The sequence below is a fragment of the Epinephelus lanceolatus genome, chromosome 2 (genome assembly GCF_041903045.1).
Source record: "Epinephelus lanceolatus isolate andai-2023 chromosome 2, ASM4190304v1, whole genome shotgun sequence".
In the NCBI taxonomy this organism is placed as follows: domain Eukaryota; kingdom Metazoa; phylum Chordata; class Actinopteri; order Perciformes; family Serranidae; genus Epinephelus; species Epinephelus lanceolatus.
In genome coordinates, this window is record NC_135735.1 from 22568235 (window position 1) to 22595232 (window position 26998).

The following is a 26998-nucleotide window of genomic DNA, read 5'->3' on the forward strand; positions in this document are numbered from 1 at the left end:
CACTGGCGGTGGATAAACAGGAAAGAGCTGATACCAGGAATGAGCAGCTAGTAGCAAGAGGGAAACACAAACCTGACAGACACTGTAAAGATGAGCAACTGAGGAGACAAGGAATTGCGCACCCTCCTTGTCCTCGCAAACGAAGAGGCCATTAACCATCAGATGACGGGGACGGTGAATGATGGCCCGATTTATGAGAGAATCGCTGAAGGACTGACTGGCCGCAGCTTCCCTCGAGTACATCACTGTTTATGTCACACGCCGAGCTAAACGTTTTGTTACTTGCTCATGCCCCCCATTGCCCCGAAAACGGCGCATTCTGTATAAACAAAAGTAGGCACTCCCCAATTTTGTTTTTATACTGCCAATGCTGAAAGAAGACTGATTGGGCTTTCCTGCAAAGGGCTAGTGTGGGATTTCCCCAGGCTTTCCAGCTTCCTCCCACAGTCCAAAGACATTGACATTAGGTTAATTGGTAACTCTAAACTGGACATAGGTGTGAATGGGAGCGTAAATGGTTGTCAGGCGACTTGTCCATGTTGTGATATACCAGTAATTTTTATTTTGTTCATTTTTTTTTAATTTTATATACTTTATTAATCCCCGAGGGGAAATGAAATTTTTCACTCTGTTTGTCAATTACACACAGGTCCAAACACACACATGCACAAACTGGACCTATACATGCACTAAGTGGAGAGATGTCAGAGTGGGCTGCCCATGACAGGCGCTCTGAGCGGTTGGGGGGTTCGGTGCCTTGCTCAGGGGCACCTCGGCAGTGCCCAGGAGGTGAACTGGCACCTCTCCAGCCACCAGTCCACACTCCATATAACAGGGAACCCTCCGGTTCCCAACCCAAGTCCGTATGGACTGAGCTACTGCTGCCCCAAGATGAAAAACACAAAATGAAAAGGGCACTGCAAATAAACATCATGCAAACAAGAAGAAAACAATTGTGCTTTTATGCCTGTTAGAAGATCCACACTGCAGGAGGACAGAAAATCAGAGGAAAATATTCAATTAAATCAAGATACATAGTGCTGTCCTTTTGACAAGGCAGAGCACCCAACTAAAATTTAATTCAGGAGAAGTGCACCTGTTTGCTCTTAGGGCCTCTTGAAATGTAGCACATCGCTGTTACACAAATAAACAGGACATATTCTCACATTACTACAAATAATTTGGTTTAATTTTGCTGCTTCATATTTGTGGTTTCACCCTCTGACAGTTAAATGTCTGAGCTGACACTGACGAGTCAGTGAAATGTACTTGTGTTGTAAAGAGACAGGAGCTGTGTAATTAATGATACTGTGTTTTTAGCTGTTAAATTAGGTCATCAACCTGAAGTGAGGGTATTACTTCACTTTGATTTGCTTCCCGTTACTCTTAGAAAACCTCTTCTCTCTAGCTTTCATTCTCTAACTTTATGACAGGTGTCGTCTCCACCTGGTTAACTGCCAGTTTGGATGTATAATCTTCTCTCTAACACAGTTTTTGATCACTTAACTCTTGTCCTGTGTCAGCCTGCCCACTAAGCACCTAATTGTGTGTCTCAGGTAAGATAGAAAGGACAGATTTATAATATCTGCTCTGCTCTTTTATTGTCTTACACACTTTTTTTTAGTGGTGCAGTCTTTGACTTTATGCTGCATCAAACCTCTGTAAATATTAGAAAACAGTCAGACTTCCTAGTTGGCTCAGTGCTCCCTTATACAGGGTATACAGAGCAGTAAACATGTTTACAGTTAGGGAAAAAATTGCATGATATATGCAGGCCCGCATTAAATACAACAGTTTTATATGCACTTCGTTAAAGTATTGCATGTGCTCTGCATGGCGGGGATGATTTATAGCCAAATATCCACAGTAGCACAGCAGAATGAAATGGAGAAAAATTCCCGGCTGTGTTTCGGTTGATTGTTGAAGATTCATGTGGTCTCTGTCCTGTGTGTTGGGAGTTGAAAAGGGAGGGTTCAATTGGCTGTCATTGAGCCAACCCCTCCTAGAATTACTGTAAGCATTTATAGACCCTTTTTGTAGAGACACAGCTGACAGGCTGATATTATGTGCTCATAGTCAAAGTGGGGAATGCCTTGAAAGGCTCATCCATGTAGCTGAGCTACAACTGAACTGTTGAGAGGAGAGAAGGGGACATTTTTATTAAAATCTTAAAGGATAGGTTTGGTATTTTTCAACCTGGACCATACTTTCCCATGTGTTTGTGTCTAAGTGACTAATGGGAACAACACTTTTTGAAATTGGTGTAGAATTCAGCGAACAGTAGCAAAATACTCTGCAATGGTCATGTTCACACCATCATTTTATGTCCAATAAAAGGGCTTCTTTTGCACCTGACATGCTCAGATTATTATTCTGTATGTCTGACAATTTATGGAAAGGATTCCTACAATTACAGCCCTTTTTGTTAAGTAATAAGATCATTTTTGCTTAACCAGAAACAGCCCCAAAATCACCATCGCCAAACCCACTAGACTCTATTTGAAGAAGCAGCCAGTTTATCAATGCTTAACACACTTCAACAACATGAAAGTCACAAAAGCTTTGGTGAAATAAAACCTTAATTTACCCAGTTACATATGAAAATATTTTGGCTCTGTACATGCTAAAGTGACTCAAGCTGTCTTTGGTTGAACAAAAAGGATCTTAATCTTGCACAAAAAGGTTTGTCTCTGCTGGCTGCAGCACTCTCACTCAATACTGGACCAATTTCAAAAATTGCTATTTCCAATAGTCACTTTAACACAAAAACACTGGGTAAATAGGGTTCAGGTTAAAAAGTACTGAAGGTTCCATTTAAGAGCTTTTTATAAATTAAAGTTTTAGATATCACATGGTTGCTATTGTGCCATAAAATCTACCTGTGAGGCCAACAGCCAATCAGGCATACACACTGTGAAAAGGATAATGTGAATTTTACGTGATATACTTTTTGTGTATGTATGTTAACTTCCTGAACACATTGTAACAGATCTCCTAATTTAGTGAAAATCACATCATCTGGTGGATTTTCTCTGGCTCTAGGGCTGATGCTCGAACTACAACTTGTACTTCATTACGTTTGAATGCCCACAACCACAGACACAAAGAATATAGAAGTGGCTCTCTCTCAAACCGCTTCTATCTCTCTCTCAAACTCAGACCAAACTGTTAAACTAGGCCGTGCTGGTCAAATACGAAATATGATACTGTTACTGCACTGCCTATTTCTGACCTAACAACACATTCTCACTCCAATCTCGTCACATATCGACGTTTGGTGAAGGACTTTCCACGTCCAGATACCATGTGAAAGGTACCCTGGGTGCGTTGGATGTTGACGTCCTGGGACGCTGTGTCAAGTTCTGCCTGTCACATGCATTGTCTTCCAAAATACACTTCTGTTTTCACAGGAAATTTGCCATTTACATACAGTGTCTTTCAAACTAAAGGCACTACTTCGTTACAACACTGCAAATTGACGTTTTTTGACCTGAACAAGGTTTGGCTTTAGAATCTTTCAGGATGCAAACACCACTCTGTCGCGTGAAAGTCGCTGTTTGTTGGACTCATCCACCACCGCTCTCACCTACCCTACTCGGACTTTCGTCGCCTTAACTTTTGTTCGTGTCCCACCGTGTTTCCCCCTGATGCCACCGGGTGCCATTAAACTACAAGCGTATCATGCCAATGTTAAAGGACAGCATTTTCATCAGTGTCTGACGCCGTAAGTCATTGCCCAAGCAAGACTTGAGACTGGGTTGCTTAAAATGTTATTAGAAAATATTCATTTTAGCTTCCCGTTAATGTGTAATTCAAGGTGGTTTGCTATCACCCGGCCTCCATATTGTTTCCTGTGTCAAAATGGCAAGCTTGAATTGCAACCACCACTGGCAGGAGCTTTTATTGGTCCGGTGCAGTGCAGTGAATTCAGGTAGTTGTAGGTTTCTACCTCTCAAGCCAAAGCAAATTCCACAATCCTTTTCCTCTGTTTTCTCTGGCCTTGCAGCACCAATTTCAAAAGTATTTCCATCTTCCTACTTCAGAGACAGCCCATAATTATGAAACCACCATCTTTCCAGCGGGGAAATGCTTCTTTAAGATCATCTTTGTGTTAATGTCGACAAACTAATTGGACAAAGTCATTTCCTGCAAAAACAGACTCATCATAATAATTGAATTTGCAGATGCACACAAACAACAGATGATGATAACAACAAACTTAATTCATTTATCAATTTCAGTTTTTGCAGGCTGCCTGGAAGAAAGACAATTTATCTAAAATGTTCGGGCATGCTTTGCAAGTTTACACATGTTTAAAGTAAAAGGGCTAAAATAGCGAAGACAGTGGGTATGGTCCTTGAACACAGAGCACCACAGTACAGATGGGAGTCAAGTCAGTGGCACAGTGAGACAGCCAGGTGTTATGTAATTGTTTTAAGGCAACACATTGTTCCCTGATGTGTTCAGGGTTAATATTAGAAGCTGTAATTGAACATTTTTAGCTTTCTCTGCATACATTAGTTTGACCTGTTAGAGAAATAACACAGTTATGTTTCAAATGTTTTTAATAGCCCATACAGAAAATAGTAAGCTGTATTTGTTAAGCCTCTGAAACAGAAACCATTACATTTTGAATTAAGTCTGCGCTGCATTGTTGGCGCTCTGACCTGCAGATCACAGGAAATAAATGCGGAGTGACGAATCAGTTCTTTTCTCTTCTACACCGTATCCTTTTCTCCCGCTCCCTCTCACTCTGCTTTGACTTGTCTCTTTGCCGTACAAACCCTGTCCATCTCTCAGCCCTCCGTCTCCAGCCTTCTTCTATTTTTCTTGCCCGTATAATGTGCCAGTTTGCTTCCTTTCCTCTGCTGTAGAGTATCTGACTCTTCACCTAAACCGAACCTGGTCTGTTTTGTTTCCAGGCTTTTATCCCATCTCCTTTCCTTACTTCAATTTCTCTTTCAGCTTGTGTGTGTGTGTGTGTGTGTGTGTGTGTGTGTGTGTGTGTGGGGGGGGGGGGGGGAACCTCACTTTGTTCGTTCTATTAATCCTCCGAATCTTAACAAAGACAAATCCTCTCCTTCACTCTTTCTCAACCTCTGTGCACAGATAAATCTTCAAATGTATCTTTCCATCTCAGATCATATTTCCCACAACACCTCCCTCTAATCCCTCTTCTGCTTTTGCCTTTGTGTTTTACAGCTCACCTGCTCCCTCGCTCGCTATCTCCGTCTCTCTGACTCTTTGTTTTTGCTTTCTGGGTTGTCTCTCTCACAGCGATAAGTGCTCATTAGTCTTATTTGTCAATACGCCTAGACTGGTATCAGATCTTTGTATTTTCCCTATTTACCAAATTGTTACATAATAAGATCCAGGAGCAATTTATACCCTTGACTAATTTTAGTATTTTCTAAAGGTCTTGTCCTGGACTTTTGGTTTTGGTGGACTTGTTTTGTGCATGGAAAATCCCGAGAATGTGAAGTGATGACGGAAAAGGTTTGACAGTGGTGTATGTTTAGTTTTGATTATACACAAATTCAGCAATAAATCATCTAGATGACTGTTTGTATGTTTATTTAATCCAATACTGGTGCAGGCAGCATCAGTGAGGCTCGCCACAGCCCCTGTTGTTTGATAGACATATACTACATGGCCAAAAGTTGTGGATGTGCAAACATTACACTCATGCATAACTGCTGAACAAAACCATTATCATTAAAGTGATAGTTTGCCATTCAGCATCAAGGCTGGAAATAGAAGGGAAACAGCAGTGGGGACTGCCCATTGTTCCAACGGCCCACCATAACAAAGCCCTGTTATGCCCCCCGAAAAATAACCCATTGGACCACAAGCCCATTTCTCTGACAGTCCGTTTTACTGAAAACAGACGCCCACTTCTCAAGTACTGTTTCTCGGAAAATGCACACTCTCTGTGGTAAGACAACACAGTTGCCGGAAAGAATGTTCGCATTTCTCATTTCTACAAACCACAGGTATGTTACATTTGTCATCTGTGGTCAATGTGTGGTTAGGTTTAGGCATAAACACACCTGGGTATGGTTAGGAGATCATATTTTGGCTTATTTTGGCACTTTTAATGGCACAAAAGTCACTGGCAAAGCAGGGATATTTTGGCGACCTGTGGCTCAAATGCCTCTTGGAAACTGAAACTGTGTGTATTTTTGGAGGAATAGGACAATAGGCACAGGGCTGTTTGAGAAATGGGCTTTTGGTTCAATGGGACATTTTTCGACTAATGGGGTTTGCCAATTTTGACATGGCTCCACAGCACTTGCCAGAAGACCCCAAGTCACTGGTCTGCAAGCCAAGGAATCACCTATAAAACCACAACATGTTATTTTTACCTCTTTTGCTTTCTCCAGATTAAACACACCAGGTGTAGCATGCAAGTAACTGAGCTTTAGAGGTGTTAGTAGGTGGATTTAGTAATCTCTGGACCAAGTCAGACATTGTTTCAAGTATTTATGGTAGGCTAAGCTAACTGGATGCTAGCTCCAGCTACATATTTGGCATACGGACATGACAGTGGCATCGATCTCCTCAAGTATGCTTTTAAGATGCTGCTGAATATTTGCATTGATAGCCTACATATTTTACAGAAATAAGTTAATGCTTTGCCAGAATTAAAGAACAGAATCTGTGTTTTTCCTTTCACTGTGGAAAATTTTACAGATTTATCAAGTAGAGTCGTGTTGTGAGCTTCTCCACTTGTTCCATTTTTTGACTTCAAACAGCTCAACTCTGAATGACTACAGAAAAATATCCTTTCAGCTGACTCCTTCTGATACATAACCCTTGCCCTGCAGGCTGTAGCTGGCTGTCAAGAGTCTCCATTTTTTTTGCAACCACCTCCACAGGATTTTGGAACCAGGATGTTCCCATTCAGCAACGAGAGTGTTAGAGAGGTCAGGTACTGATGTTTGGCTGTAAGATCGGGCTCACAGTTGGAGCTCCAGTTCATCCAGAGAGCGTTGAATGGGATTGAGGTCACGTTCTTTAACATTCGCTTTATGGACCTCTCTGTGCTCACAGAGGAAGGACTGTTCCTAATTACGAACATGTTTATGTGTTTGTGTCCATTTAAACAGGACTCCGGGTAACAAACCAGGCAGCAGCCCCAGAGGTCAGACCCCAGACGAGACCGGACGCCGCCATGATGCCAACTCCTCTGTCTCTGACTTGGCCAACTCCGTCACCAGTGACATGCTCATGGTAACATACAATATCAGCACATCTGTTGCCCCATGAGACACATTTCACTGAAACAACATTAATTCATCTGCGGCCTCTGTTTTCTGCATTGCTGAACTCATCTATATGAAGAGGAGGAGGACCGCTGTCAACAAAGTCTTTTAAATCATAATAGATGAGACAGCTGAGAGACTCAAATGGAGCGTCCAGATCATCTTTCCTAATCTAAGATGAAAGTTACATGCAGGACTTGAGGCAAGGAAGTGGAAGACAAATCAATGAGGGAGACAAAATAATGTACAAACTCAAAATAGAACTTAAAGTAATTAGCAATTAATCACCATATAAACAGAAAAGCAGGTTATGTTATCTTGAATGAGACTGAGCAGCACATACAGCAGCTGATCCGCTTGTTGGATACAGTTTGAATGCACAGCTTGGTGGTTCGTTCTTGACCTTGGAAACAGCAGTTGACAGAACAATCTCCACTAAGATCCACTTACTCACTGTGTCACAAGTTCTTTACCAGCGGGTGCTGCCACAGCTTCCTCCTCCACCCCAAACTCCTCCCGATGTGGTAGCTATATGTTGGTATTGTCAGACCTATGTTTATAGTTGTTGAGAGCTCCTTGAGTGCCTTTACTTCTAACTCACTTTTACAGCAGTATTTGTGATTGTGATTAAGGCTTAATCTACACATACACGGATGTATCTGAAAACTCAGCTTTTTCTAAATGTTTGATCGGCCTTTTATCCACACACAAACAGCATTTTAGGTCACTGAAAATTGATCTTTTGTCAAGCCCTGACAAGAGTGAAAACTTTGCCAAAAACTGCAGTTCCTTGAATGGCCACTGGAGGTCAATCCCCATAGATCCCCATGTTAAAATGCCCAGCTTTACAACATGTTTACAGCCTGGCACAAAAACTCTTTTGATCTCTATAGCTAATTTCAACATTCATGACAGCTGTACAAATTTTATAAAACTCACCTGTTTAAATATTATGAAGGCTTAAAGTTACGCAGATAAAAGGGCAGGGCTGCTCAAGTGACAGGCTGTCTGCAAGGCGCAGCTACAGTCTATGAGTAAGATCCACCTCCCCCCCCTCCACAGCTCCACCCTCTGTCCAAATTTGGTCACTTCTTCTCTTACCAAAGTCAAGGCTTCAAAATGGTAATCCACAAACCAATGGGTGACGTCACAGTAGCTGCGTTAGTTGTTTTATACAGTCTATGTCTTTGGCCTGTGATGTCAGTGTGCACCATAATGTTTGTTTTCTAGCAAGTCCTAGTTTCCTATTATTTTTTGAGACACTTTATGCGCCACCTAACCTGCCCTGCGTTCCAATACCTATACTACCATACTATTTAGTATGCCAGAAAAAGAATTAGTGTGTCCCAATACATAGTATGTCAGATGCAGTATGCCAAAAGTACCAGGATGTTCTACTACATCCGGTCACATTTCGCAGTATGCATGTCAGCATGCTTCTTTGGCCATTCTGACCCACAATCCTTTGCGCAGCGGAAGTTACGTCACACTGAGCTGCGTGTACAACCAACGCCCACACTTCCTTTCATACATGGTTTATTTAATTTGAGATACTAAGACACTACATATTAGGACTGCAATGATCTGATTATATACTGTCACATATCATACAGTTTTGCAAGAACACGGTTACAACATTCAACTGTACTGTGATTATAATATAATCAATGTTAGGGTTCAACTATGACTACAATATAGAAGATTCTAGCAGTACAGGCAGTGGTGTAAGTGTGGCATAAATAATGAATGAATATGACTAAATATGAATACACTATGGGCCAGGTATGAGCAGTATAGACTAGTAAATATATGAATAGTAAAAGTCAAACACATATTAAGTAATGTAGTAAGAATGTGCAGGTATGTTACACTACAAATAAAAGTAATGTGAATGTAAGGCTGCCTCACGTGCAGACAGAATATAGTGCCAGCAGCTGCATAGCTGTAAATATATTTAACAACAAATATCTGCCAGCAACAGAGAACTGTGTGTGAAGGGGGTTAATATGCCTACTGGTGACTAGTTCAATAGACAGGTCACTAATAATAGGCTTGGGACTGTTTATTAGAAACAACAACATACATGACGACATAACAGCAACAGAGCTCTCCGGCACCTCCAACGGTATGCACGACTCTGGCGAGCTCGACAAGAGGAGATTTGCTGTATCTCCAAAGTACAACAACGGCGGAAGTGAGCAAGAGGGTCGGAGTTCAGGGAGCGATGTGATGGCAGATGTAGTGTGTCCCAATAGTATGCATACTGCATGCATACTGCATACTACACTACATACTTTTTAAGGGCAGCTGTAGTACATATTAAAAGTATATAGTAGAAGTATGCGATTTGGAACGCAGGGCTGGTCTCTTGGGAACCTTTAATTTAAGACAGGTGTGCTGAAGTGACTGTGGACCGTGGAAGGGTTACAGTCTTTAACCGCTGCCTGTTTGGTTAATCTTTGTTTTTATTGTTTGAAGAAGTCATTTAATACCCCATTGATTGGAACTTTGTTTTGTAAAGGCCTGTTTGTTTGGGGATTTTTGTTTAATTTTTTAAATGTGGCAGTCAAGACAATCAGTTCATAGCATCATCCTGCAACCCCTCATACATCCTCCAAATCAGTCAACACTTAAACCAACCAAAGCACCCTGGATCATTAAAAATTAAACACCAAAGACAGTGAGTTTATCATATATCCCATTATAGTATCTGTGGGAGGCTAATTTTGAACTTATCTGGAAGCCAAAGGTGTCCTTTGTGAGGCATCACAATTGATGCAACATTTTTCGCAGTGGCGAACCTGGCCAAATAGTGCTGGCTCTACTGTTGCTGACAGGACTTTTTACATGTCTGCACATGAATGTACAGTTACTCTTCAGCTGTTCTGAGGAACAAAGGCGTAAAGAGGCACCACGAAGGTCACTCCTCAAGGTAGGCTTCTAGTAAAGTTTTTTCAGGCTTCTCATTGGCCAACATCTTCTTCTGTTGTTGTATGGCCTTAGGGTTAGTGTTATATTGCCACCTGCTGGTTTGGGTGCTCTTAACAGCGCTTCAGTTGTGTTTTTGTGTTTTCATTGGGATCCAGATTTTTATTTTTATTACAGTTCTTGAGTAGATACTTAAAAAACAAAACAAAAAAAAAAATATATGTGCAGATGACAAGGCCTAAGTATTTAGTGTTGTAATTCCACTTTCTTACAACATAGGTTCTTTTCTTGAAGTTTTGGCCATCACCTTTGTCAGAAATAATATAATTTTACTGATTAAAATTAATAGCCGAGATCTGGAAACATGGCAGCATTTCTGAAAAGATGTCCATGAAGGCAAGAAACACAAGCATTCAAAAAATCATGTGGGTTTCAAGCCAACCCACATGTTCCTCAAACTTATTTGTAAGAAGAAGAAAAAAAGTCCATTGTAAACATCTGTCACTCTTTAGAGTCTAAACTTCTGGTTTAACTTTGACCTACTTATGCAATGTTTTGTTTTCATAAGTAATATAAATGATGACCAAAACTACAAAGTTTTAATAAACCAGAACCATCCCTTAAAGTCATTTGGCATGATGTGTTTATTGTAAACAATACACTGTGTCGCTTCTGGGGGAGAAAGTAAGAAAAGAAAGCCTACACACTTCAGCTCAATTTGAGTCCTATGAGAAGTGTTTCCTCCTCGCAAGTCTTTCATCACTCAAAAAGTACCGTCCTCATCCCACTCAGCTCACCCACCTGTAGAGCATCACAGATACAGTAGTTATTGCCATACAGTATCTCAGCTAACTGAAACATACAGTAATCATCACCCCAGAGTGAGACACTGGGAGAGGAGGGAACGTGCGCCTTTTTCAGCGAGGTTCGGTAATTAGCTGTGAAAGAACACACAGTGCTGTGGGTGCTGTGAGAATATGGCAGAGATGGGTATGAGCAGTGTGTAATTATGTGGGTCTCATGGTGTGTCTGAGGAATTCACAGCGGTGGTGCTTAATGATAATACTCATTCTGGGCAGTTTTGCCAAAGGCGTCTATATATTACACAACCCTCCTTTCATGCTGAAAATACCCATCCTGCACTTTTGAGCCACTTGAGCTGTTGTGGAAAAAGCAGTGGCGGTACAATATACAGACTGTATTTCATAGACTATCCTGAGAACAAAGGATGCAGAGAAATGGCTTTGCATGTCAGAGTGTGTATACATCCACCCCTCTCAAGCGAGGACGGGTGGGGCTCCTGTCAGCATCACATGGTTCTTATCAGGATGTACTCTGACACTGCTTTCATTTTTTGAGACGCTCACAGAGCCAGTGATAGTGTTGTGTGAAGGTGTCTTTGCCTCTGTGTCAGCACACATCCACACGTTTGCAGAGGTTTTACTGTATGTGTTTTGTTTGTTTAAAGGAGGCTGGCGACAGACTATTTTTCTTATATATGATTTGTCAACAAATTCTGTAGAAAGACCAAACCCAGCACTGCGTTCGTCTGTCTCTCAGTAGTTTTTGACATCCCCAGCCTACAGTACAGTATCTGTGGCACTTAGCACAGAGGAATACTGTACCTGCAAAATGAGCATTTGCATATCAGTTACTCACCATGTGTTATCTTGAATTTGTAAAAAAACAACAACGTTTTTTCACATGGGTGAACATTCTTCATGAATTGAACATCTGTTTCCAAACACTCACACAACTCCTGCAGTATAATCCAAGTCTTATTCACATACTCAGTACTTCCCAACACATGCGTTTTCTCTAAGGGTGCCTTCAGACCTAGAGTTGTCTTGCTTTGGTCCGAATCAGGGACTAATTTTGCTACAAATCTGCATAACTGCCTAGAGTTGATTCGTGTTCTCACGGCAGCATTTTCAAGCAGACCAAATAAAACGTCTTGTGCGAGAAAGCTGCTCTTGAGTGGTCAGAATTTCCATGTGGGAAAAATCCAGGAAGTAAACAAAACGTTGAAGAAGAGTACACTTGCAAGATAAATGTGACACTTTCTAATGTCACAATGGAGGGACAACTACGCAGGTTGGTTTTAGCGCTGGTCATCGTGGACTATATTGCTATCATTGTTCATTTTAGTCAAATCATACAGTTTGAAAACGAGGTGTGGCTCCAACTAGAAAACAATGTTTTGATGCATTGGATGTGCTGAATGTGCATATTAAGTCGACCCTTGTCAGTGGCTTTTCAGCTGATTGAGCATGTTCAATCGCTGGTGGAGCCCATTGTTGAGAGACATCACTCTGATTGGCTTAAGCAAATCAGTGCATGAAAAGGAAAACCAAGGTGATGAAAACAAACAAGCAACTGAAGTCAAGCAGGCACACACCGAGGGCTCTTGTCATTTTTCATCTTGATCTCATTTGATCATCTCAATACATGAATATTTTCATGATGACCGTCTAAGTGGTGAGTGAGAGTGGTGTGAAAATGTTTGACACTGCTTTGTTTCATGTGTATCATAACATTGTTCTGGATATCTGCAGTCCTAGAGCTTCCAGTTTCCCTTTTCGAGTGACGAACACAGAACATCGCCCCTTGCTTGTATGGAGAGTTATTTTCTCTCGCACAGGTGCAGAATGTACGCGCTAATTGGCGATTGGCTGTCGTCTTTCTGGGGTGTTGAACGGCAACTTTTTGGCCCAAACACAGCGACACAACAGTCCAGCTTCATCGCCACTGGTTCTTTGGTCAGTTTGGTGTGTGTGGGCCTATACAGAGGACATAGATCTTTAGAAACTGGTTCCAGATATATACTTTGACTTTTAAAAAAGGCTAAGTAATTAACCTAAAACATCAAGGCACTGTAGGTTTTAGCACGTTACCCAAACAGTAGTAGATAATCCACTTGTTGGGGACTATTTTCAGCTATATGTATGTGGGATTGACTTAAAAAAAATTACAGTACCCATGTCAGCCAGTGCAAAATGTGGCTCATTTTTTAAGTTTTAAAAGTTTTTGCATGACAATGGAGGTCAGTGACACAGAAGAATAAGCTGTATCAAGCTTCAGCGAGACAGACAGTACTTTTAAAGTGTTGTTCAGACCCAGCCATGTTTTGTGCTCCAGTAGAATTTGCATCTATTGCACGTGGGATGTTTGGGTTTCAGAAAAAAAGAAATTAGAGATGAGAATTTAAGAACTGAATGAGAAGGGAGGACTCGGGGAAAAAAGAGAGAGCGCCCAACACAGAAAATGGGGAAAAGCAATTTAGGCCAGCTGTAGGGTGGAGGACTGCATAATGAAAAGTGATCATATTCAGCATGGAGAATGAGGCTCAGCAGCACCATCAGAAATATGTGGGAGAATACAGAATTGGATATTAAATTTCTGGAACTGCTCCTTGAGTAATGCCCCCAGCTCTTCCCCCATCAGATAGCACTTTTTAAACTGGATTTCTCTCCCTCCCTTCAGGCCACGCCACCATCAGTCAGAGGGTCTGTCTACCAACAGATAATCTGCCTCTCATCTGCACACAGCCATGGACAATTTCTGCCTTTATCGCACAGCAGACAGCAGCCATGTGACATAATATTATGCTAGCTTGCCAGTTAGGAGCTGGGTTTTTAATGCTGAAGTGCAGAATTAGTGCCCCCTGTGGACTGGAGTCCAAGATTTCTATGTAGTGAGATACCACCTCTCAGCTCCTTCTTCAGAGTTTTAGAGGTGTTGATGCGACTTCACGGTCAAGCTTGACAGTTTATTCAACTTTGGAAACAGGGGCTGACAAAACAATCACAAGTCAAGGTTCATTCACTTGCACACTTGTTCTGGAGGTTTTGATTGTATCACATGGCCCTCATCAAGGAACTGCTCAGTTGCTACTGAGTGGTAGATGTTCAAATTTTCCATGATTCTGAAGAACTCTAGCGCTGCATCCAAAATCACCTCCCCAGCCACAGGGTGCACACAGTTTAATCTATTCAGCATCATACTTGTGTTTGGCCATGTCGTTGAGCTAGATTGCTGTCTCTTTTAAGTAGCTGTCTGTTAGTCAGTCACTCCACAGCAGGAAACAGCACTTCAGAATAAAAGCTCTGTGCCAGAAATTCACTGTGCTTCAAAATAAATTGTGTTTTTACAAATTTTCAGTCCATTCAGAACTGACCTGCGACCCACTTTTGACCGCGACCTGCCAGTTCGGAACCATTGATGTAACAGACACTGTAGTTTCCTCTACAGGGAGCAGTAAATTAAGCTTTCAGACATCATTGTGCATCATCACTGACAGATGTATTGTCACAGCAGTATAACATAATGGTGATTTGCTCCCGTACAAATAGTGTTTCTTGGGCCTAAGTGCAAGAACGTGTGCACACATACACACGGACAGACATGACCAGGGGTTAAATTGGGCTGTCTGTCTGCAACATTGGTTGCTTGACTGTAATTTGTCTCATCTATACCAGGCACTACGTTGCACAGTAGGATTAGAACATAGTGCACATGCCATGGACGCTACTTTTTCTGTGGTCATTTTGGAGGCTGCAGTTGGCGATGCTGAAGATTGTATAGCGCTATGCTGAGAGATGTTTTTAATATTTTGTCCACATCATTTAGCTGTATCATAGAAGGTGATCAATAAAGTGATGACTGAAGAATTTCTGTTCTTGTTTACTTTGTAATTAAATAATAATTGTTATCTTCAGAGCAAACTAATCTCAAGTTAAATACAATTTGGTCTTAGTGTATAATGTAACTCTCTGAGAGATGGGATCATTTTCTCCTCTGAGGATGTAGGTGCTCCTGGAAATTTAATGTACGTATCTTATGAACCACACTAAATGTATATCTTGTAATATCTTGTTTCAAAATAGAGTAATGAACTAGAAAGAACCAGTAAATACTCCCTCCATTACAGTGTCATTAAAACATATCCAACACCTAGAGTTGTATAAAAAGATAACACCGCATTTATCTCCTCTTCCTCCTCTGTCTCTCAGTTGTCTCCTGGTTCGGAGGAAGAAGAACACGAGGGTCCAGTGTGTGAGAAGCTGGGTCGTATTCAGTTCAGCGTCGGCTACAGTTTTCAGGACTCCACCCTCACCGTCAAAATCCTCAAGGGCCAAGATTTGCCTGCTAAGGACTTTTCCGGCACCTCTGATCCGTTTGTCAAACTCTACCTACTGCCAGACAAGAAGCACAAACTGGAGACCAAAGTCAAGAGGAAGAATCTGAATCCCCACTGGAACGAGACCTTCCTGTTTGAAGGTTTGAAGGAGGAAGCTTTTCTAATACATACATAATACATGGAGTTAGTGTTCGCAGCACATGCAGGCACTCAAGCTGTTTTTTTTTCCTGTGTGCATCACTATGACTTATTGGGACTGTGTTGTTTCTCAGGGTTCCCGTATGAGAAGGTGGTCCAGAGGACTCTATACCTGCAGGTCCTCGACTACGACCGCTTCAGCAGGAATGACCCCATAGGAGAGGTGTCCATCCCCCTCAACAAATTGGATCTGGCCAACATGCAGACTTTCTGGAAGGAGCTGAAACCATGTAGCGATGGCAGCGTGAGTAAGAGGGAAAAGAGGGGGAGGGAGGAGAGGAGAGGAAAGAGGTAGAGAAACAGGGAGGAGAGGGAGGAGGGGAAAGAGAGGATGGGACAGAATGTAACGGGTGATGTCATTCCTGGCTGCCGTGATGCTCTCAGGGGAAATGTGGCAGCGAGCTGGTGGGAGAAGAGAAAGAAGGGAATATGGAGGGGCTGACAGGTAGACGGAGAGAACGCAGACAGCCAGAGGAAGAAATACACAGTGAGCAACAGCAGGGAGAACAATATGAAAAGGGGATTAAAAAAACAAAAAAGTAAACAATTCGCTGTTGTTGTGTGTGATTTCTCCAGGGGAGTCGAGGGGATCTGCTGGTGTCTCTGTGCTACAACCCCACAGCCAATACCATCACTGTGAGCATCATCAAAGCCCGCAACCTCAAAGCCATGGACATTGGAGGCACTTCTGGTATAGATGCTCCTTCATCTCCCATGTCCTTTTATTGCTGTTGCCCCTCTACATCATTGCTGCTTCAAAATGAAAATGAGAAAACTATATTTTTTGTTCACAACTAGGAAATGATTTCAAATCCACAGTAGCACATAAAACAACATTACATTAAACTGAGGTACACAGGAATAAGATACTGTAAACATATTTCCCTCTCCTCAGACCCCTATGTAAAAGTGTGGTTGATGCACAAGGACAAGCGCGTGGAGAAGAAGAAGACGGTGGTAATGAAGCGCTGTCTGAACCCTGTTTTCAACGAGTCCTTCCCCTTCGATGTGCCTGCCCACGTGCTGAGGGAGACTACCATAATTATCACCGTCATGGACAAGGACAGGCTCAGTCGCAATGATGTCATTGGAAAGGTATCTCCTTCCCTCTTCTTCGCCTCTTCCTTCTTCTTCTTCTTCTTCTTCTTCTTCTTCTTCTTCTTCTTCTTCTTCTTCTCTTCCTCTGTGATTTCCTGACTCTGTGACAGACCATCAGCTGCTGATCACTGAGCCAGTCTCTACTGACCCCTGCTGGAACGTGCAGGTTGTGAATGCTGTGAATAGGTTGCTTTTATTTAGACTTACACCAAAAACAAATAAGCATAACATGCAGCGGCATGCTCTTACACATAAATTAAATCACCAAAATGTACATTTTCCACTTTAAGTTGTGTCCAAACTCCCCAAATTATAACTGTAATATGCATTTTGATACATCTTTGAAAGCTTTACAAGCTACCAGTTACTTCACACTGGAAGAAGTTGAACCACAGCAAAGCTACCCTAGAGAGAAATCTACTTTAGTTAACTTAAGCTACTTAAAACAGTGGCTCAAACTACTTTGTGAAAAAAAAATGTAATTGGCAGTGTACATGCTTGAAATTAAAACAAAATATAATACAAAAAAGTCACAGCCAAGAAAAAAAAATGCCACCCAGTTGAGTTTATTGCAAAGTGTGCCCACTTGTTTACACTTCTTACAGAAACCAGAAAAACACTAAACATTTGTTAATAAATAACAATAATTAATACTTGTGACTAATTTTGGTCAAAGGGAGTTCAATTACACTAGAGAAGCAATGGTGAAATAAAAATAAAAAATCATTCCTTTCCTCTTATTGCCCAAAAATGTTTGTAGTTTCAGTAGTTAACTACAAAAAAAATGGTACCAGCCATATACTGCAAGATGCAGTTAAACTACTGGTTTAATTACAGGTAGTTCACTACTCCCCAACACTGGGCGTATGTATTATTGGCCACTGTTGTCTGAGCATTGCAGTTCTGATTCATCTGCAAATGATCTGCTTATATCTAAGAAAAACACATCTGTAACCCTGAAGAGAAAATCAGCTGGTTCAAATTTCTCAAGGACCTGTTGCACACACCGAGACTAAGAGAGGCAAATACACCTTTGAATGTTTCGGTTGTTGTGTAGATAATATTTATGTATTTATTTATTTATTTATTTATTGGTTAGTAATAGTCTGCTATTTCATAATAGTTTCTCATTCTGACAATAAGTTGGTGCTAATAATGGAGAACACTGAGTTAAGATAAATGTGTCAGTAAGTTAGTTAGATGCTTTCTGAAAAAATGTGTTTGAAAGAACTGCTCAAATTTAAACACAAACAAATATTAAATTTTCTATTTATTTAATATTGGAAAACAGAGGTATGGACTTGAGTCAGACTCAAGTCACAAACTTGATGACTTAAAGGGATAGTGCACCCAAAAATGAAAATTCAGCCATTATCTACTCACCCTCATGCTGAGGAATGCTCTGGTGAAGTTTTAGAGTCCTCACATCTCTTGCAGAGATCGGCGGGGGGAGTGGCCAGCACACCTAATGGCAGACGGCGCCCCAGACTAACGTCCAAGAACACAAAATTGAAGCCACAAAATATCTCCAACATGCTCATCCGCAGTGATCCAAGTGTCCTGAAGCCCCAACATAAAAAGTTGTTTCGAAAAACGTCATATGAACTCTGTTTTTAGCCTCACTGTAGCCTGTAGCTCTGACTGCTTCTCTGTGCTCCGCGCTCACGTACGCGCACTTGGGTGAGACCAGACGTGACACGTGCACCGCAGGGGGAGACAACATAACCACAAAGCTAAAAGATAATTTGCACTACTGTCTTTTAGCAAAGGACAGCCCAACATGTCTGAAGACTTTGAAATTGAGGAGGACCAGCATTTCTTTGTTGAGCCGTATTTGTTTGAGCCCGAGTATACGGACGCGGAACTCAGGCTACTGGACAAAGCAGCCGCCGCAGCTCATGAGCCTAACTCTCAGCCAGCCACAGAATACCAGAGTCGAGCACTGGAAACCTGGTGGTGTAGTTGTTTCAAATGCAAAGCAATGCCAACGGATGAGGAAAGTCTTTGCTGCTCAGACTGGGAATTGGCGATGCCTGCACTTGAAAATCTGGACATCAGTACTGACGAGACTGCTGCTCTTCAGAGACCGTGCATCACCGATCATCCTGAGCGCGCACACGTGAGCGCGGAGCACAGAGAAGCAGTCAGAGCTACAGGCTACAGTGAGGCTCAAAACAGAGTTCATATGACGTTTTTCCAAACAACTTTTTATGTCATGGCTGCAGCACACTTGGATCACTGCAGAATTAGCATGTTGGAGATACTTTGTGGATTCAATTTTGTGTTCTTGGACGTTAGTCTGGGGCGCCGTCTGCCATTAGGTTTGCTGGCCGCTCCCCCCGCTGATCTCCACAAGGGATGTGAGGACTCTAAAACTTCACCAGAGCGTTCCTCAGCATGAAGGTGAGTAGATAATGGCTGAATTTTCATTTTTGGGTGCACTATCCCTATAAGACTTGACAAAAACACTTGCAACTCAACTTTACACCAATGACTCGTGACTTCACTTGGACTTGACCCTTTTGACATGAAAATACTTAATACCCTCCCCCAAGCCCAAAGATTGAAAAGTATGTTATTTAAAAAGTGGGCCATGAAATAATTCATTTCCCTTCATTTCATGAATCAACTAACGTTAGTGCTATGCATTCCCAATAAGTTAGTACTTAATTTCCCAGATCCACATTGTCTGAACCAATCCGAGAGCATCCAGTCAAGTTGCAGAGGAGAAACATGAATAACTAATGTTACATTACTAAGCCCCAGTAGGAAAAAATAATTTATTCATTCATTTTCTGTAACTGTATCCTGTTAGGGGTCATGGGGGGGCTGGAGCCTATCCCAACTGACACTGGGTGTGAGGCTGAGTACACCTTGGACAGGTCACCAGACTATCACAGGGCTGACACATAGAGACAGACAACCATTCACACTCACATTCACACCTACGGACAATTTAGAGTCACCAGTTAACCTGCATGTCTTTGGATTGTGGGAGGAAGCTGGAGTACCCAGAGAAAACCCACACTGTCATGGAGAGAACATGCAGACTCTGTACAGAGGGACTCCCCCACCTCAGGGTTCGAACCCCCCACCTCGGGAACCCTCTTGCTGTGAGGCAATAATGTTAACTATTGCACCACCTACCGCCCTTTGAAAAAATAATACCAAAGACAATTTTGTTTGAGTACAAAATCTACGGTCAACAAAAAACGACTTGTGGTATGCAACACGTGGAAGGCAAATATTACAGATGGAGGTGCAGCAACCTCCAGCAAACTTGTTCAGCAAATAAGAACAACTTTTAAATTAATTCTGCAAATTTAATATATTATTACTCAGTTGTTCAAATGACATAATTACTGAAGAGTCAGAGTGCATTATGACCTGTTTAGGACTCGAAACTTAAAGTTAAGGACTTGGGCTCTTGACTTGGGACATGCCTGTCTGGATTTGTGACTTTACCTGAGTCTACATTGCAAAGACTTGAGACGTACTTGTGACATGCAAAACAATGACTTGGTCCCACCTCTGTTGGAGACTTTATCCTTCACGTGTTCAACTCTGTTGTTTCCTTTAGACAAAGTCCTCTTTTTGCATGTTCAGCTGATGGACTAAAAGAGTCGAGGCCACGCTAGCGTAAGAGTTAATTGGAATTAATTGGAATTGTACCAATTTAACATTTTCTCTCCTTCAGCTGTAATTATTGCCAAGTTACAATGTTCCCTTCAGTAAGTGTGTTAGAAAATTATTAGGATTTAACAGACCCTTTAAATAAAGCACTGGCCTCAGTGCCCATCAATACACAACTGAACTCTAATCACATCACTCCCAACTTCTTGTGCATACTGACTTTGTTTATTTTAAACCAAATACCCACCTCTATAGATACACACTGGAGAATAGAGCTGTAACACGATTCTTACATGTAGAATTTCCGCTAATACCAGAAAGACCTCAAAGCTCAAATCAAATCCTTCACACACTGTAAGAATAATCTTTGAGCTGAGCTGCGTGCTGCATGGATGAGCGACTGTGCTCTCTGTCAGTCATATGCATTTCCAGTAATTGCCACCCTAACCACATATATTATCTGCCTACACACAGCGGTAATAATATGTTGCCTATTATAACCACACTCATAAATAACTTGGTCGGAGGACAATGAAAAACTTGAGCAGTACTTCCTGTGACATGTGCGGATCAGGAGATTTCTTTCTGCATGAGAATTACTTAAAGACTCGGCGTTTGATCTTCATTAGCGTCAGCATTAGCCTTTCTCAGAGTATCTCAGCGAGTGAAATCTCTTCCTCTAATGGCTCTTTTTCTGCCCTGGATTTGAGTTAAAGTCTGATTAGAGTGGCAGGCTTAGTGGTGAAAGCAGGGCTAGACTTAAGACTCACAGTTTTTTACTTAATACCCTGTTTTTTGGCGCTTCACAAACAACATCAATCTCTGTGTGACATTACTCGGGTTACACTGACTCTCTGTCTCTCACAGATTTATCTCTCGTGGAAGAGCGGCCCAGCGGAGGTAAAACACTGGAAAGACATGATGGGTCGTCCTCGTAATGCTGTGGCCCAGTGGCATGCTCTCAAGGCCTGAGGGACCCAGCAACCAACCTGCCTACAGTGTTTTTCCCCCTCCGAAATTCAGCATCAGTCTCTCAGCCCCCTGCCCCTCAGCACATATCTTCCCCCCCTGCTCCCTAACTGCAGTCTTGGGCTGCAGACAATGTGTGTCATCTCTTTGTTCTCAGGCCTCTTTGATATCCTCTGCCCTCAGTCCTCGTCAAATTTCACCCTCGTCAAGCTCCCATTCCCACCTGACCCCCGTCTCATCTCTTTGTCTGAACTTAAAAATGTCTTTGATGTCTTGACTCACTTCCTCCTTGTGACCTCTTTCTATGAGATTTTTTTTTTTCTTCAAGATACTTTCGTCCACCTTGTCAACCATTCCCAGTGTTTAGCATCAGGGCAGTACCTCTTGCCACCCATGAGCTCAAACTACCAACCAAAAATGGATCAAACTGATATTCCAACCATCCTCTGTGGCGGCAAGACGGCCTGTATTCAAACATGCACCTGAGCGTGAATGACACCTATGTGTGTGACACATTTACCACCTATACATGGTGTTGCAGTGAGGAATCTTCCACTCTGCTTCTCACCTCTTCGTTCAAGTCCTCTTCCGTTACCGTCACTGTTCCTCCATACCCTTAAAACGCCTGAAAAATCAGGAAAACCGACACAGGAAATGGAAGAGTGATGGGCTGTATTTAAAGCGGAATTGGACTGCAATTGGACTCTGTCACTCAACTCATGTTTGATCTTTTTCACTCTTTCTCTGGCACCACTGTAATAATTCTCCCTTGGCTGGAACCCTTTGTTGTCTGTGCGTGCTGTGGGTGATGTGCTGTAACCCCAAATGAAGATCTTCAACAGAAAAAAAAGGAAAAAAAAAAGAAAAAACGGATATGAACATGAACATTTAGCACTGGTCCCATAGGGCGAGTGTCAAAAAAAAAAAAAAAAAATCCTTCCTTTTTTTTTTTTTTTTTTGAAGAGAAATCCCAATGGACAGAAAAAAGAGCAACGTGATTAATGTTGTGTTTTATTTTTTTTCGGTTTTCAAAAGAATTTAGAGAATCAACCTGTTCTTCCAGACACAGAAAATAAGCAAAAAGCCAGCTTCCAGTCGTGGAGGTGCGGGTTAATGGGCGTGTTTGCGTGCATGTATGTGTGTGTGTGTGTGTTAATAAGGGAGTATTTGGACAGCTAAATTAAGATAAGACTTAAGATATTGTTGAAAACAGCCCCTGATAATGATGTTGAATATAAGGTATTGTGGTGTTGATGTTAGATGAAGGTGTGGGGAGGTCACTGGGGTTAAAGGGTCAGTCCACCCAAATCACAAACATGTACACACTATTTTCTGACATACCTGTAGCGGTATCAAGCCAGGTTGATTGCTCCAGATGTATATGTTGTAGGTTTGATCCTCTGACGTCACTGCTGCCACCCCAAGTACAAAGGCGCTCACTGCAGTCAAATTCAACAGCTGCCTGTCTCTCCAGAAACAATGTTCAGGTTAATCGGATAATCCACAAAACCCTCAATGAACGGTTTGCACCGGGACTGGGAGAAATCGTTGAAAACAGCAACAACATCTGTCCTCTACATGGGCGTGTCCAATTGTGGCTCACGCAAGAGCTGCTGCGTATGTCATTTTTAAAAAATCTTTTTTAATAACTCATATGAGGCGAAGGGCAGCTGGCCCCCAGGTATTTACACATTATCTAATGTCCATTAAAAAAATCAGTTATTTGAGCATGCCAAGTAAAATATACCTCTGTCACATTTGAGTGGTGGGAGAGGTTTGAAACTCTCTGCATGGCTTGATACCACAAGGGGTATGTGGGCAAAACATGTTCTCGATTCCATGACACACACACACACACACACACACACACATAAATCTTAACTCAAGGTCCCCTTGCTAGCTTTTTACTGCTTAGGGTTTTGCAACAGCTCACATTTTTCTCAGCAGATGGAGTTTGCTCAGTTGAATCCAGGATCACCTGGTGGTAAACAGACTGCTCAGCGCCCCACATGCACACAGTGGCATCGCACCAATGCACACCAAGCCCAAGACATCAGTGACGGGACCAAATAGTTTCAATCAGGGATGGGTTTTGTTTATAAAACCATGATACCAGTACCAATACCAGTACCCTTAATGTGATACTGATACCAACAGAGCACTTCACTTGATCCCTTTTTTTCCCTATTTAATTCAGTACCTTTGATATGAATGAAAGTATATCAGTTGCGTCAAATGCCACCAGATGCGTTAATATGTTGGTGGCATCTCAGCATGCTGAACTGACAACAAAGTCAAACACACAATGCTTATCTTCACCACTTCACAGACAGTATGGGCTGCAGCTGGTGCGAAAGTGTTGCCTGATATCAGACAGAATTGTCAACTCGTTACGCTCCATTTGCATCTTCAGTCTGTCTGACATTGCATCCGCTCTCTCCAATTTCAGTGGGGAGGGGGAAATTAATTTACATATCTGCCTGAATCTAATGTCATTTTAAGTCCACGCTGGTGCATAGCCCCACCAACATAGTGGTTTTGCCAGGGTTCTAAGAGTGGAGCCGAGTGAAGTTAAACAAACTATGATGTCAGGCGATATTAGGAAGATATGTCGACTTGATAGCAGAGTCCATCTTATCCACTGTGCTCGCCATTGCTGTTATTACTCCTCATGGTTCCAGTATTGGTCCTGCCTTAGACACTCACTGGCTAATTGTTAGCACCCCCACAACACTCATTGGTGTTTTTAATTTTAACCAAGAAACTGCTGTGTCATGTCACCATGCCAGATTGAATAAGGCAACTCTGTGCAGTTGGCAGATTCAAAGATCTGGATCCAGGCAAGCATTAATGAACCAATCACATAGCATTAATCAAGGAATGCTTGTAGCAGTGAGCAAAACAATACAATTACAAGAAGTATTTTTTCTAGATCTGGACACAAAAATGATGAAGAATGCAGGTATTGTTTGACTGCAGAGGTTTGGATACCACTTGGTGCTGTGGGTTATTTTGGTTAATACCTTGAAGGTATTGAGAACCAATACCCAGCTCTAGTTCTGATGCAGCGCCACTTGTGTAAGCCAGGAATCGAACGGTCTGTGATTCTTTTACAGTGAGATCTTGGATTGAACTGCGCAAACTCCATCTGCAGAAGAGGCCTGTGAGATGCAGTCAAAAGGAAAACACTATAAATAAAAGATACTCTCAGTATTTTGTGATTTGGGTGAACTGAAAGCGGGCAGTAAATGGCTTTGTCAGGGTAACAAATGTTGGTAACATGTTGAGAAATCAGATGTAGATTGAATAAATCAAAACGTACTATCCCTGTCACCAATGAGCTGCATTTATCTGTGCGTTAAACCTGGAATTGGCATCACAGAGTCCAAGGACGACATTAGACCTAGCTGTTTTGGGGGTTTTTGAAGAACAAGTCAGTCTTCCAGTTGTTTGCTTCACTGCCTGAATGTGACCTCCCCCAAGTCCCATATAGACATTTATGAAACAAATGGGAGTAATAATATCTGGGGGGAAAAAGTCTTTTTACATTCCACTGTTCGTTTTTGTCTACTGGATGTGTGTGTGTGTGTGTGTGTGTGTGTGAGTGTCAATATTTGAGCTTTAGTTTGTGTGATTGTATTTCCTGTGAGTCCTTCTGTGTGTATATATCTGCACTGAGTTCTATTTTGCCAGTTTAATACAGAACAACATTGTTTACCGTTTTTATTCTGTATGAAACAATCCAAATGTACAAAGAAGTATGTTTTTTTAAAAGTTGTCACTTCTTTAAGAATCACTGCACTTGTTGACGACGATGCTGGAACAAACCTCTCTTCATAGCAGGGTTATTTTTCTCGCGTGTGGTTTTTAAAAAGGGACGTTTGGCTTGGGAGGGAGGGAGGCAAATCTGTTGTACATGAGCTGAGAGCGAAGGTCAGTGGGAAAATGTCACGAACAAGCTTTACAACAGATAAAAACCTGTTTTCTTTGACCATCATGCATGATTTTTTTTAGTTCAGACAGAAGCAGCTGCCAACATTTTGTCCTATCCGTCCTTCGGATCTGATTTACAGAGACCAAAAAATGAAGGGTGGCACCTTAACACCACAGCTGACGTTCCCCCAAAACACCCCCGTCGTGCACACATGCTTTCTGGCACAAAGTGTTCTGTGTGTGCCTTATAAACCCTGCCACGCCTTTGCTCTTCACCATATGTGCTCCCTCTCCAAGTGTCAGGGAGGGGGGAGGAAAAAAAAAAAAGGTGAGACAGGAGATAATCATCACCTCTTTGCATCACTGTTAGCTACGTCTCAGGTCAGAGCAGAGCTTCGGAGCATCCCAAAATAAGCAGGAACACAGTCATCTGTCTGTCCTGTTGGCCCTGTGTGTGAAACAAGGCATTATTTTCAGTGCTGCTGACAAAGCATTACATTCCAAAGGCTTAGTGAAAGTCACTTTAATCAATGCAATTTCAATATTGGTTGAATAACAGTCAGGGTTTGGTATATTTTAGTTGTAAGAAATCGAGCTAGATTTTTGTCTGCCTACTCGTCACTGGCCAAATACCATAAACTGGTAAATTTTACTGGACAAGCTCGCATTTCTGATTTAGGGCATTCTCTTGGGGGACTGCTTGAGACAAAGAGAGGTTAACCAGCAACATTTTAATTTATATACTGTACAAATGATTGTGAAGTGTCCTGTATGAAAAAAAATGAAAAAAATATCATCAGTATTTACTGGGGTTGTTGATATCTGTCTGTCCTTGGTATCACTCAGCCCCCTCGTTCACTCCCTTTTCTCTTTGTAGTTACACATCCGTGGGGTGCACAATGTTAAATATCAACCATTTATTTTTTTGAAACGTGTACAGTGTATATAAAAATATAAATGTGTATATAAAACAAAGATACTTCTGGTATTGTTCTGAATTTTTTCAAAGCTTTTTATTATTATTTTTTTAGAAAAAGGTTTATTGAAAGTGTAGAGTTCTACTCAAAGGCACAGGTGGAAGCAGTAATCAGATCCTTTACTTAAAGGTCTAATGTGCCATTTAGCGCCATCTAGCTGCAAGGGTGCAACATTGCAACCAAGTGAATCTCCTCCAGTGTGCCAGCCAGGTAGCACTATGGGTGGCTAGCACAAATGGCCTTATCTAGAGATCTGGAGGTTTGTATATAGAAATACATGGCTCATTGTGAGGTAACGTATCTCTTTGTCAGGTGATTATACACTAATGAAAACATAATTATGAATATTATAATCCATTTCTGCCAATGTATCACCCTAAATCCTACACACTGGAACTTGAACTAAAAGCACCACACATTATTATAAAAATATCCCAAGTTTAAGTTCTGCAAACAAAATCTTACTTAAGTAAAAATACAGAAGGATCAGCTATAACCAAGGTCTCTGAACTAGACACTGTTTTTTTATAAGCCAAAAAAGAGGAAACCTGTAATTTAATTTCAAACAACGCATTATATTTTACTGTTATAGGCTTACATGTTTTTTTAATGTAGAATCCTAACCTGAGAAGTAACAAGTAACTACAGCTGTCAAGTAAATCTAGGGAAGTAAAGAGAAAAGTGGAGGAGTAGAAGTATAAAACAGTAAAGCTGTACTTCAACAGGGGCAAAGCCAGACAGTGTAAACATTCGGTGCTCACACAAACCTTGAGGGTACCGATGTACAGGTCAACCTAAGCCCACAGGTCTAATGATTCTGGTAAGCTTGTTAAAAATATCATAGGTTTTGGGCAGGT

General features: G+C 41.7%; 1 protein-coding gene across 3 annotated transcripts in view; it reads left to right on the forward strand.

Moving 5' to 3' along the window:
- Nucleotides 1-21461, forward strand: part of syt7b (synaptotagmin VIIb) — a 158536-nt gene extending 137075 nt beyond the window's left edge. For all 3 annotated transcript variants that reach the window (XM_033628611.2, XM_078175317.1, XM_078175312.1), the window contains 6 exons: nucleotides 7110-7233; nucleotides 15206-15473; nucleotides 15606-15775; nucleotides 16108-16222; nucleotides 16427-16626; nucleotides 21130-21461. In XM_033628611.2, the coding sequence (XP_033484502.2) occupies nucleotides 7110-7233; nucleotides 15206-15473; nucleotides 15606-15775; nucleotides 16108-16222; nucleotides 16427-16626; nucleotides 21130-21234 (982 nt within the window). In that variant the 3' untranslated portion in view covers nucleotides 21235-21461. The remainder of the gene's footprint in view (nucleotides 1-7109; nucleotides 7234-15205; nucleotides 15474-15605; nucleotides 15776-16107; nucleotides 16223-16426; nucleotides 16627-21129) is intronic.
- The last annotated feature ends 5537 nt before the right edge of the window (nucleotides 21462-26998 follow it).